Genomic DNA, 13,931 nt, shown 5'->3' with positions numbered 1-13,931 from the left:
TTTATATGTTTCACGTTATATATTTCTGTTTCACCCTGTATATAAAGACATTTATATACTCTGGTCATTGGTGTATAGGAACCCTGATATGTATGCCTAAAGGTTAGGTTACCGTGGCCACACACTGCTGCAGCAGGCAAAAGAATTCTTTTGTATTAGCGGTGTCGCCTCTATGGCGGTAAAATTGTGTCCGACTTCCTTTTACCGTAATCTATACGACTGTGTGTGTGGGTAGGTACGTTAAGCAACAATACATTTACTTTGACATAGGTAAAATGTATTGTTGAATATTTATATTTGTTATATTTATATGTTACCATCTGGCTGGCACCCCAAATTTCACGATTGCAATGCGAATATGTATGTATGTGACCTATGTACGCTGAGAGGCAATTAATAGTATAGTACACATTTTTTTGTTTTTATTTTTCAAAACTCTATGGAAGTGTTTAAGATCCTAACTAATAAAATAAATAGGTACATTAAAAGCTTAACAATATTACCATGTATTGTCAAAAATGTATACTAAATTATGGTAAATATGCTTAAATCTAACATTTTTAACATATTTCTTCAATAGAATTATCTTATTTCTAATAGTCACATTAGACAAAAAAAAAAAAAAAAACATTTGTAAAACAATTATAAATCATAAATGTATCACATACAAAGCATAATATAATTAACTGTAAAGAAATTAATAATTGTCATTGGTAAAATCATGCGAATAAAACATTTTATATAATATATTTAACCTAATTACTAACTACTGGCTAAAAAAAATATAAATATAACGTTGGAGTTAAAAAATATTTATCCCCCAAGAAAGTTATCTAACTCTACTAATAACATTAAACCTATTTAAATTTTTTTATAAAACTGAATATTTTGATTTTAATTTAAAAATTAGAAAATACGATCGGGAAAACCTGAAGTTGACGCACCGTCGTTGATACCTCCTGTCTGGTTGACAATTGGCCGATTATTGTTAGCACGTTGAGATGTGTACTCAAAATTAGATGTATGAATTCTGGACATGACATTTGTTAATTTATCTGGCATGGGATCTGTCCAAAGAAAATCATGGTCTAAAGCTAAGTTGGCAGTGCATCTCTTTTCTGGGTCTAAAAAAAGTAATTGTTCAAGGAGGTTGCATCCTTGAGGGTTAGAAATACGACGCATAAGACGATTCCACATCTGTAAATAAACGTTAAGTGGTCTAAGTCTAAGAAACAAAGTTTGAATGATTTAAAATATTTACTATTCCCGGTTGAGGATTTTCTGGTAGTACTATATTTCTATACAAATCGTACTTCACAACACTTGGCCAAACTTCTGGAGTGATTTTTCCACGTAAAAATGATATCCATTTTAATTGATCCACCTCCGACGAACCCTGCATTATTGGACAACGAGTCCAAAGTTCAGCTATAATGCATCCAGCTCCCCACATATCAATAGCTGGTCCGTAATTACGTTCGCCAAGCAGTAACTCGGGAGGGCGATACCAGAGTGTTACTACGCGATTAGTATAACTACATGGAATATAGATTGACATAATTGGTAAACCAGCATAGAAATAATAATGATAAATTGTACAAATAACGAGTTTTTGATCAAATTGGAAAATAATAATTGTGCCATTATTTATTAAACATTGGAAATATATTCTATCTTTGGGTAAAAAACTAAAAAGGTATAGGTATATATATGAAAATATAGTATAACGGTAATGTATACCACCGCTTGGTTGTTTGTTGTATAATGAATATTATCCTGATATGGATGAATGAGTACCTATATTATCTAATATTAAATGAATGATTTTTTACTCACTTATTGGGCTTATCTGTTGTAGGTTCATTAAATTCACGGGCTAGACCAAAGTCTGCCAATTTCAGAATTCCTTGTTTTGTAACCAATATATTTGATGTTTTCAAGTCACGGTGTAAAATCTATTTAGGTAGGTATACATTATTAGTTTAATTTTATATAAATTTATATAATTTTCATTATCTGGACAATAAATTCACCTTATTTGTGTGTATATAGAACAGGCCATTGAATATTTGACGGGTAATTTCCTTAATTTCAGATAAGTTGAATCGTACAGTAGTATTTCTTAGTAACCCAGCTAGATCATGTTCACAAAATTCAAATACAAAAAAAAATGATGATCGATATTCATTTTCTTTACATGCTATTAAACAATAATTGTATTACATTAATTTCAAATAAGTATAACATTTTATCAATCTCTAATAACATTTACCTTTTCTATGACAAATTTCAATCAATTCGACAACATTTTCATTTTTTAAACGTTGTAGGATTCGAGATTCTCTCAAAGCAGTGATTGGAAACTGAAGTTAAAAATATATAACACTCATAATTAATATTACAAAATATTCAATAGGTATTACTAAAAATATATCTATTATGTTTTGTTTTATTTAGATTCTAAATTTGTATACTTGCTTTTATTTACTTTATGATAATATAAAATATAAAATATAAAATTTCAGAGAATTAATATTCATTGAAAATAAACATGTTTTTGACTAAAATAAGTTTAACAGTCAATTATTTTAGGAACATACTTATTGACAAATTTATGTGAAATTAATTATATTTTTTATTTATTATATTGGTTTGTTTTTATTACGTAATTAGTAGATTATATATTTTATAATATTTCTATGTAATTTGTTTGTTGACCATAATGAACTGAATTTAATCAAATTAGAACAAATTAAGACAGATTGCTTCCTAACATAATGGATTCTCATAAGACTAGAATAAAATAAATATATTTAAATATTTATAAATAACTATTATTTCTCAACTAAAATATTTTTATTTTTGTATCAAGCAGAAACAACAGACAACATATATTGATTATTTGACTTATTTTAGATAATGGTAATTTATTTTCTCAAAATATATCATAATAGTATGATATTTGTAGTATTAAATGTCTTGGAAAATGTTAATGTAAATTCAAAAATAGGGCATTTTATGATACTGATTTTAAATATTGTAGCTAAAAAAAAATTAACTTCTTTTTAGCTGAGTTAATTTAGTATTATTTTTCTACTTAAATTTTAACCTATCGATTTCAATTTTTTCTTTGTTAATATTTAAATATTAATTGGATGTAATTGAATTTATTTAATAACTCTCTAAAATGTAGGTAAGTTTATTTAAGTCAAAGTAACTGTTATTTTTGTGACTTATACATAACAAAAAGATTATTGACTCCTAAAATTATTTTCTTTTATTAGGTATACTTAAGAATTTAGATTATATATTATGAAATACAAACAGACATTAACTTACTCCTTGTGTTTCACGCTCAGTAATAATTTTTTTGAGAGCCACAAAATTTTTATTTATTTTATGTTGTCCTTTGTGCACTTCACTGAAAATAATATAAAATATTATACATTTCAATATTTACTTAAATTAATAAATAGTATAAATAATTATTAATTGTAAGTAAACATAATAAACTAAGTAAAACTTCACCTAATTAGTAACCTCAACAGTAAATGTTATTTATTTAGTTATGTAAATAATATAATATGATAATAGCACATTGATATTGGTCAATTTAATGTGTAGGTATATAATGTAGGTAGGTAGTAGACTAGGACAAAGAAGGTACCTACAGTGTATAGAACTATTGCCTATTATTTTAGTAAAATTGTATGTGTAGTTTGAAATATGTATGAAATATATTAGATATACCAATCAAAAATGACATACACAAAATATCAAATTTATTTTATTGATTAAAGTATATCCAAAATGTTTACATTTAATAATATTTTATTATTGAATTATGAACTTAATGTTAATTAGCAAGCAGGTAATATTTTGCATTATTTTATAATATAATTTCATAATTAAATTAACAGCTACTTATAAAATGTATAAATATTATCCTGAAATAACAATATAAAAACATAAGCTATATAAATACTAAACTACCTCAGATATGGTTCTTCTGACACAATTGAATCCAATAAATCAATGTGTGAAGTTCTTATAAGTTATAGGTAAGTAGGAACCTATAGAGCCATAGAGGTCAATAAGTGCAGTTTTTAATATTTCAAATATAATACACACAAGTCACAAATTAATATTTATGTGTATTGTATATCATATATTAATATATTATGTATAATTTATATTGTATAGTTTTTAATTGTACATTGTATGTGGTAAATTGTATTTCTGTACAATTATAGGAAAACATAGATTATGGAACAAGCCGTAAATGATCAAACTCGGATTATAATATTATATTCTACTCAGTTGATTTTTAATGAGAAGGTATATGTGATTTTTAGAATTTGCCATATTTTTGTCTTTCTAGAAGTATAAAAATTGCAAATTGTCCCAGCACCGTTAAATTATTAATCGATAAATTACTGCAAGAATACACATAAGTACCTAATTTCAAAAGTTGAGGAAAGATGAATTTATCGTTTTGAAAATATTCTTTCGGATAATCTTTGAAGGTTATAGGTATTTCGAAAATATTGTTTAAAAACTGGTTGTTCAGAGTAACAAATTCACAGGTTTCAAATATAAATAATTTTAAAATGTATTATGATATTTATAAATATTGGATTATTTAAATTTTAATAATTTTTTAGATTAAATCACCTTAACCTGACATACATCATTCGAGATAAGCATCTGTCTCATCGTTAGAGTAAAAGAGTACATTTTTACAAAAATCAATTGAGTATTTGGATCACAGGCTAGATAACAATTGTTTGAACTCATTATCGAATAAACTATACGAATCACACTGATAGTATGATAAAAGTCATTACTCATTATTGTTTCAGAAAATAAAACGGTTCTAAAATCATTTTTAGGTTTGGTTACGTATTACTTAAAATGTATTCCAATCACTGAAAATATTTCAAAAGCATTACACATACTTTCATGCAATGGATGTAAATGAAAATGGACATCAAAGAGTGACCAAATATTTAACGAAATTAAACAAATTTTAATTTTGGTATCCGTTTATTATGATCATAAAATTTCAATTTAATTCGTAATAAACTCATCATGCACTAAATGCTGTACTTTAACATGTATACCTAGATCGTACAGAAAAACACATAGCATTAGGACCTGATTTAAGGTTTTGGTGGCCCCAGGGCCAACATAAGATTGAAATATAAGAATTTTTAGTTAATCTACATGCTTTAAAACTTAAACTTTAAAATTATATCACTGATGGATTATTCCCTTATCATGCTATTAATTTCTTATCTAAAATAGAATATTCTTTTTGCAAATCACTAGAAAAATTAAAAACAAAAGGTTATCATTTTGTTGGGGCCCCGCGGGACCCCCTTAAATCCGGCCCTGCTTAGCCTAGGTATCAATATTCAATAGTGTTGTCTGAGTCTGAGTGAAATTTTTTACAAATTTAAATGGAAGCCTTCTTAATTATTTACAATACTAGTATCTACTGTCATATGAAATGTTATGAGTTATGACTATAGTAGGTATTTTACATTAGAAACTGATCTTAAACTGTTAATATACTTTTGATGATAATAAAAGGTATTCCATTCTGAGCTGATCAATTACAACGATGAGCCTATGTTTTATCTTCATTTGATTTTAAAATAAAATGTATAAAATCTTAAAACAATTTCATGATTGAAAATTTGGAATCGAAAATCAAAATTAAGAATACATTTATCTTAATTTTACTCAGGAACAATCGTTTTTCAAATTGAATTATTCTAAAACAATAAATTGTATCAACTAGAAACATGATTATTTTTAAAGTATTAAATTCGGTCAAAACGTGTAAATGGAACATTGATTTTTCTAATAATTTAAAATTATAATTGTACAATTTACAAGAAAATCAGCTTCGATGGAACAATGATGCTTAATATAGGGTTACCGACTTACCGTGTTATCGAACTCAGAAATTTTGAAACAGTATAAATAAACTTCATTCATGTTATACGGGTTCTTTTACTATAAATTAGTTAGATTTTAATTTTGGTGGCCAAGAATTATAGATATAGAAATTTAAAATATTACATAGAATACTAGAATTGTCAGAATGTAAGGCAATATTTATTAAAATCTATTATAGAAATTCCATAATGGAATACATCTCACTTAAAAAAAAACACGGACTAGAGTGCATTCAGGTTTTTACCTCTTCAGAATAAGCACTTTTTTAATCGTAATTATTGCAACTACAAAATGATTAGAATTAATTTTAATAAACATATGAATTCGTTATTTCAGTTTATCAAAATGATAATACGATTTGTCATTTCCGAAGTAGATGAAATCAGATGTCGTAAAATGATAAACTGGTTTTGAATTTCAATTGTATTTTAATACTCATAGTATAAGACAGGGGCACTATCTAACCCAAAATCGCATGGTTATGCTGAATCAGCAGTTAAACTTGAAATGTTCAACAGCACAATATCAATTAGGTAAATAAATTTCTTTTGATGTATCATAATACGAGTACACTTCATTAAACAACACTAGAAACGCCACTTCAGCTAATTTTAAGCCATTCGACTAATTTACAAGTTGACATATAACTACCAAATACAAGTGAAGTAGTTATTGAATCACAATTATCGCAGATAAACAATGGTAGTAATAGGATAATATCGTTTGGTGTAGGCAATAAATTGGATAAAAAGGGTAAAATTATCAAATGATTAGTAGTAAGTACATAATGTAGAACTTAATGACCGAACTATTTGGAAAGATACGAATATAATGATCAATTACCCGGTAATTTTTTTATTGTAGTCGTCTATTAATTATCGAAACCCCTAAATGGATCTATTTCACTTACACCAGTTAGTAAAACAAATGGAAATTTTGAAGACGCTCAAACAAATATGTATAGATGCGGTAGATAAATTGGGACACGATAATTTATGACCTGGTGAAAATAGGTGGTTCCAAACTTCAAACTCACATACCTACCTATATTTTGTCTGTTTTATGTTATACTTATTGGTATTTGAATAATTAACTTTTAAAAATGTTTATTTGATTAATGCATACATAGTTATATTTATTTAAGATTTAGAAGAATACCAAATATAGAGCGTCAATTTTTGTTATGCGATAAATTTGAATTTTGACGGTGTTGTAGATTATAACGTTTAATAACAATATTAATAATCAATAAACAATTTTTTTTAAATTAATCGTAAGTCAGAAATTTAAATCATACACATTTAAAAATAATAATGATGGCAATAAAAAGCAAAAAAAAATTATATTATATTTACCCGTAAGTTCCTTGGCCAACTTTGATCAAAAATGTGTATTTCATGTCAACATTCTTGCTCCAGAACAGGTCCTGGTTTTCGAATTCATCCATATATTTTTTCATCATGGAGTCTTGGTGTGAGGCAACATCCGCTGTCGGCAACGGTGTCTCTGGTGGTGTTGGAGTCGTCTCATAGGTACCCATCATAAACTTTGTAAAGTCAGTTGAAAAATCATTATTTCTCGCCATGACACAATATGAGTGTATCTCGAATAAGAGACAATGCAGACGACGTTTCGCTAACAACTATACACTGTCAATATGTCACGATTCCAGAACGTGTTTGGGAGCTAACAGCGCACCTTGTGGCGAGTGGTTGAAAATAAGTGGGGGCTATCACAATATTGTACCACATATGCCCAAGGAACCGGTTTTAAAATGAAGAAACATTAGATTAGGCCTATTAAAATTAAACCCTAAAATTATTATTATTATTTTTAAATCGTTCGTATTTAGTTTTAAAAATGTTAATAAAATTTTCATATTTAATAATGAACATTAATTTTATTTCATATTACAGTTTTTATATTTATACTGTGATTTTATCTGTTAACGCTGGTTCGTTTAGAGTCATAGCAATCCATATTTAATGGAATTTCATTTATTTCTAACAAGTTACAACAGTTATATAGGCCGTAAACCAAATGTAAAATAAACAGCCCCCATTTTTATGGCTCGTAATAGTTACCGATATTAATGGAAAATTAATTATTCAAATAGATAAATAAAATAATTCACAATTACGATAGTGTCGTAAGCATTAAAAGAGGCTTCATCCATAATATATGCCACCCGAAATAGAAAAGTTAGTGGTAGAAATAAAGATGTCACGTTTCGTAAACATCAAAAAGGAATTATTAGTTTGTTTTTTTTTTTTTTGGTCATTTAATTAATTAAAATGTGACAGTAGGAGCATTGGTGAACGTGTCCTTCAAGCGAATAGGCGAGGCTTTGAGTTGGCCACGCTTCGTCATAATATGGTGACAAAGGAGCGATGCCACCGGTTACCAATCCGTTACCCCATGGCCCATGCCCAACTTGCGTTAATGAACAGTGTTATATTACTCAAAAACATTATCAGATTCACCCAGATATATATAAAATAGATAGCCGACTGTATAATATTACATTCCCATAGGAACATTGTAGTCGGACCAACATATGCCAATAGGACAATGCTTACATAATTAATCAATAGATAAGATACCTATACTGATAATAAATAATAATTTAAATGATGAAAAAACGAATTTATTTTCATATTTTATAATCAAATACAAATTAAATTACATTAAGTAGTAATAAGTATAAAATATACTACAGTACCATGTGAGTAAGATGCCAGTTTTTTGTTCCGCCACACCTGTACTATACTCCGGTCCACGAGAGATCAGTGCCGTCACATGCATGCAGAACAACCGGTAGTGATAAAATCGTGGTGTGTAGTCGTGGAAGATGCACAGAATCAGACGAGTTTTGGTCAAATATCGGTAATAATTTCTTGTGGGCTGGATTATAATCGAAGGCAAAGTAATACCCATTTTTTAAAACTAGAATATACATGTATGGGTACCACAAAATAGTTATAATTTTAATCTATTCTATGTAGGTACTTTGTTTAGAACTATCGGCGCCAAGGAGACACTGCTGAGTATACTAAATATACTCTATATAAAGCATTTTTAATAATCTAATTGTTCATTGTTATAATATAAATTTTAGATTCCCTTTAAAAAATACTGAAAAAAACAGACAGATAAAAATATATTTAAATATCTAAATTGTGAAAATATATCTATTCTAATAGGCTCTATAAGATTCTATTAATTACATTATCAACAAAAAAATTTTTAAAACTAAGTTTAAAATCATCCTTAAAAATTTATTCTTCAGGTATTATGAATCCACTACACCAAAGACATAAACTTTCTAAACTAATTTAATTTTCAAATCAGTAGGTAGTCTCTAATTAGTATAACAGTATTGTTTTAAAATGTTGTTACATTATTTACTGTTTTATGTAATATTATTATAATATTTATTATAATTTATATTGCAATGTATAATGTATTTATTAATATCTTGTATGTATTTATTTTCACAATTTGTATAAAAAAATGTTTTAAATAGTTAAAATATAAAATAATTAGTAATTACACAATTCATTTTGACTTTTTGATATTAATTTTGTTATCATTATTAAATATTCATAACAACCATGTGATTTTGTAAAAATTACCCTGTAGACATATTATGGCGGCTGATTTCAATATTACCTTAGTCGGCCAACTAGTTATTTTATATGTCTATGGATTCACCTTGTTACACCTAATACGTCAATTTTACATAAAAATTTGACAATTTCCCGAGGAAAGACAGACAAAACCGTAAGCCTACACGTAACCATGTAGTAATCCGTCATCGTTCCCCGTTGTTTGTGATGTACACAGGTACGTAATTTCAGGTTTTTTTCGGGTGTGCGAAGTTTCAAGCAGGCCATTTTGAAATTTCACCAGGCTATATAAAAATAGATATACATGCGTAATACGTATATGTATATTATCATGCATTCAATTATTTCCATACATTATAGACCGGTTATTACAATTTGATTTTAATCATATAAATAATTGTGCATTCGAGGCTGGTGCATTATTTTAGGCTTCAGCAAGGCGCAGGCTAATTGTAACATTCTAAAAGTAAGGGGTGCAACCGCACACCCTGCCACCCCCCAAATGACGCCCCTGGATGTACAACATACGGTTACATCATCGTTTTCATCGGGAAATGAAAATTGTCGAAAAAACTTATAAATAAATTAACCTATATTTTGCAATTTGGTGTAGTATTACAACATATTATACATAAAAAAAATTTTAAATTCGGAAAATTCTAAAATGGTTTTAACCTAAAATTACCACTTATCTCTTCGTATGTATAAAATAAATTACTCCCAACTCAACACTAGACAATATTTATCTAATACATACAAAGAGATAAGTGGAAATTTTAGGATTAAACCATTTTAGGGTTATGAACGGTATGATGTTTACTCATAACTACAATAAATTGCAAAATATAGGTTAATTTATTTATAAGTTTTTACGATATTTCCATTTCCTGCTGAAATATGATGATGTAACCTTATGATGTACATCACAATCAACGCGAAACGATGACGGACTACTACATGGTTATGTGCGGACTTAAATTTTTGGATATCCTCAGTTGCACAATTGGAAAAACAAAATTCGAAACTTTACAGAAACTTTTAATTTGAGTGAAACACTGTGGTCATTGGACCCCCGTGCCTCATTTAGTCTGGGGTGTGTTAAGAACCCATGACTATTACATATTTGATTATGATACATCTATCTATGTTAATACATATATACCTAGAGGTATTTCTTTATAATCAAATGCAGAGTGTGTGTCATACGACGCTGCTACCGTGGGAACCGATGAATAAGGATTTTTGATGTGACACGGGGCACCGTCTCGACAACACACAAGGAGTCAGTCAGTCGTAGTTAGAACCAAGCATTATACATAACGTATGTTTAACCAGATAATTCTATATTTATTGTACAATTAGTCGTAAAATAACCAGTGTCTGATTTACCATTTGTAGCTATACCTAAATCTTTTTATTAACAATTTAATAAAAATACATTAATTATTTTAAAATTAAATTGGTGCGTACGCTTTATTTTGTGTTGTGCGTAAAATACCATAACACGGTATTACCCCTATAATACCATACTACAGCCCTATCTAGCGAAGAGTCGAGCTCGATAAAACACTGCGTATTAACCATTCGTATGCGAGCTTTTTTAAATTTTACTATATTATGCACCGAGTAGGTTTTATTTCGTTTACTGAAGGGGTGAGAGCGGAGGGGGGTTGCGGTGGAATGATAACATTCACATTTGAGGAGGATGCTACACTACTATCCACGACACCTGTACCTTATAAAAAATAATTATTATTATTATTGATGTTAATAAATTTTAATAATAATAGTACTACTCACTTAATGACTGCTGTCTGACTGGGAAACCCATAGCGCGCGAAATTGTATTCACTTCTATATTTAATGAGACCTAATAAAGGATAATAATAATTACAGAATCGAAGGTTGTTCTTGTCAATTATAACTTATGTATAGTAATATTCAATTATTTATCCCTTAATATTTAACTGTATTCATTATATTATAATATTATACTTTTTTTATAGAATAATTCTTAATCGGTAATATAAACTAATTATAATATTATTATAAAAATTATATTCTATATTTCTATACCATACATAATATGTATATAAATATTAATTTTTTTTTTTCGTTATACAATTTTACATTCATATATTATTATACTATTTTATAGAAATGTTGTTGAATGTAAACAACACACCCTATAGTATGTAGATTATAAGTAAAATTATTCACACTGTAGTACAGCAGACGCTGAATAGGCATTTTGTATTACTAGCATATTCGTTCTATGTACCTAGTAGCCTGTAGGACGATTAGTCGTTGTTTTATATTATGCCTCGGAGCACTATAGTTATTCGTATCAATTATACATATTATTGTATTATTACATATATCCGATCTGATTATTATTTACCTTTAGCTTCTGTGTATCTGGTGTACTTCAACAAATGTATATTAATGATTATATCTGTTTTAAAATATTTTTAAATTACATAATATTGAATATAATACATACCATGTTTTTTCTGTACATGATTTACAAGGTCATCCCGACTACTGAAAATTTGTTTGCATTTGACACATATAAATTTAATAAGTTTGTGAGATTTCGCATGTCTTAACATATTAGATTTCACAGTGAAAATTTTCTCACAAACATCATAATTGAACATTTTGACTGATAGGTAATAAACACTGGGTTAAGAACAATAATAACATATATACTGTTTTCAAGAGCTTGAAGAACAGTATAACTCCTTTGAGTGAAATTGTGTCTCTTATACATAATATAGCTACCATCTTCACACAGTTATAGTAGGTATTAGGTAATAAATTTATATTTTTCATAATATTTCGTAGTATATTAAAATATATAATCAAGACATTGGAAAGCGATGTGTTATATGTGAAATCTCTAAATTATCTTTTCCTAATGACTTTTAACTAAATGATAATGTATAATTTCATACACAATAACACATAGATGTTAGAAAAGTGTTAAGTTATTATAATAGTGTAACTGCTAATGCTATATGATAAACGTTAATCGAGATATTTACATCTAAATATAGAAGTGATTATAAATCGTTTTGTTGACTATATCCCGATGAGTAGCATTTTTATCGTTCAGTGTCGGTTTCATTAAACAGAGCATTTTTTAACGGTTGAAACACGGTGTGTGTGAACTATGTTTTGGTGCAGCTTTTAAATTCAAAATTAAATTATGGTTCATGGTGTGCTTTACTGTCACTAAATGGTGCTGTGAAAGTGTAAATGCACCGATGTAAATTTAATGGTTCAGAGAACGAGTCTTAACACCGTTGGTTAGTTCACAGTATGTTTTTGGACACGGTGTAAGCACGGTTATTTTAAACTCATAAATCATAAAGTGTTAATAGTTATTAGATATAAGTTATACGTACATATAAACTTTCATATTTCATATTGATCGAAAATAATTAGGTATCGTTAATAATTACATATTTATTATGATCTAATATAAATTATAAATATTCACCAGTTGCTAGCTTTCTATGAACTATAATCAACTTTTGTATTATCTCAAAACGAATATTCTATAATCGATTTAAACATCAGGATATTATTTTAATTAAATCTTAGAAAATATATTATAGTATATTAGTATACTACTTTTAATTTTCAATGGTAATAATAGTTCAGATGATAAGGGGTGGGGGCGGGGGTATGTATATGATGGGAATAGATGTAAGGGGTAGAGCTATGCTGATAAGTTATAGGAATTGATGGGAAGGGAAGGGGCACGTAAGTGAAGGGCATGGATGGAAGGGACACGGCCGAGCATGGCCACGAAAGCATAGATCTATAGGCTTGGCGGGGTAGCCGGATTCTCCGGATTTGCGGGGGATACAGTCGATACAGAACATACTAAAACATACTACTCTTGACATTTTTCATATTCTCCGGAAAATACTTTATCTTTAGATCTAGGATCTAAAATTGTGCCTTGTAAAAGCAATTTATTTTGTTCATATTCACTAAATCTTTTATTTATTCTAGACTGTAGTTTTTCAGCAATTCCACTTTTGTTAGATTTGCTGACATCTTTTTTCAAATATGTACCGACGCTTCTTAAAACTGGTATGACTTTAGACAGTGATGAGGTTTCTTTAGATAACGTCAAAGTTACCAAATAGAATATTTCAAGAACTTTATATATTTCATCTAATAAAACCCATTCTTCACTAGTCAATATTACTTACAGATGTATGTAAGGAGCTAAATCAATGACAGACTTTTTTTGCTCTCGAAACCTAGTGATTATAAGATAAGTACTGTTCCAGCGGGTTGTAACATCTAGAAAAAATT

At 28.1% G+C, this 13,931-nt stretch overlaps 1 protein-coding gene across 1 annotated transcript; it reads right to left on the bottom strand.

Moving 5' to 3' along the window:
• Positions 1-712: 712 nt before the first annotated feature.
• On the bottom strand, positions 713-7,552 carry LOC149060793 (cyclin-dependent kinase 9-like). Its single transcript, XM_089230741.1, has 7 exons — positions 7,323-7,552; positions 3,340-3,421; positions 2,273-2,363; positions 2,034-2,200; positions 1,837-1,955; positions 1,262-1,535; positions 713-1,197 (listed from the first exon to the last, which is right to left on the bottom strand). Exons 1-7 carry the CDS (start codon positions 7,550-7,552, stop codon positions 907-909), a joined length of 1,254 nt encoding a protein of 417 aa, XP_089086867.1. The 3' UTR covers positions 713-906.
• Positions 7,553-13,931: the final 6,379 nt, after the last annotated feature.

The sequence above is a fragment of the Diuraphis noxia genome, unplaced genomic scaffold (assembly GCF_037042655.1).
Source record: "Diuraphis noxia isolate RWA-SAM2 unplaced genomic scaffold, SU_Dnox_SAM2 contig0001, whole genome shotgun sequence".
Classification (NCBI taxonomy): Eukaryota; Metazoa; Arthropoda; class Insecta; order Hemiptera; family Aphididae; genus Diuraphis; species Diuraphis noxia.
This window is presented reverse-complemented; position numbering and strand designations above follow the sequence as displayed.

Coding starts and splice junctions, on each gene's coding strand:
- LOC149060793 (XM_089230741.1), bottom strand. CDS start 7,552: ATGGCGAGAAATAATGATTTTTCAACTGACTTTACAAAGTTTATGATG. Junction 2,364..3,339: donor CTGAGCGTGAAACACAAGGA/GTAAGTTAATGT, acceptor TTTTAACTTCAG/TTTCCAATCACTGCTTTGAG. Junction 1,536..1,836: donor ACAACAGATAAGCCCAATAA/GTGAGTAAAAAA, acceptor TATTCCATGTAG/TTATACTAATCGCGTAGTAA.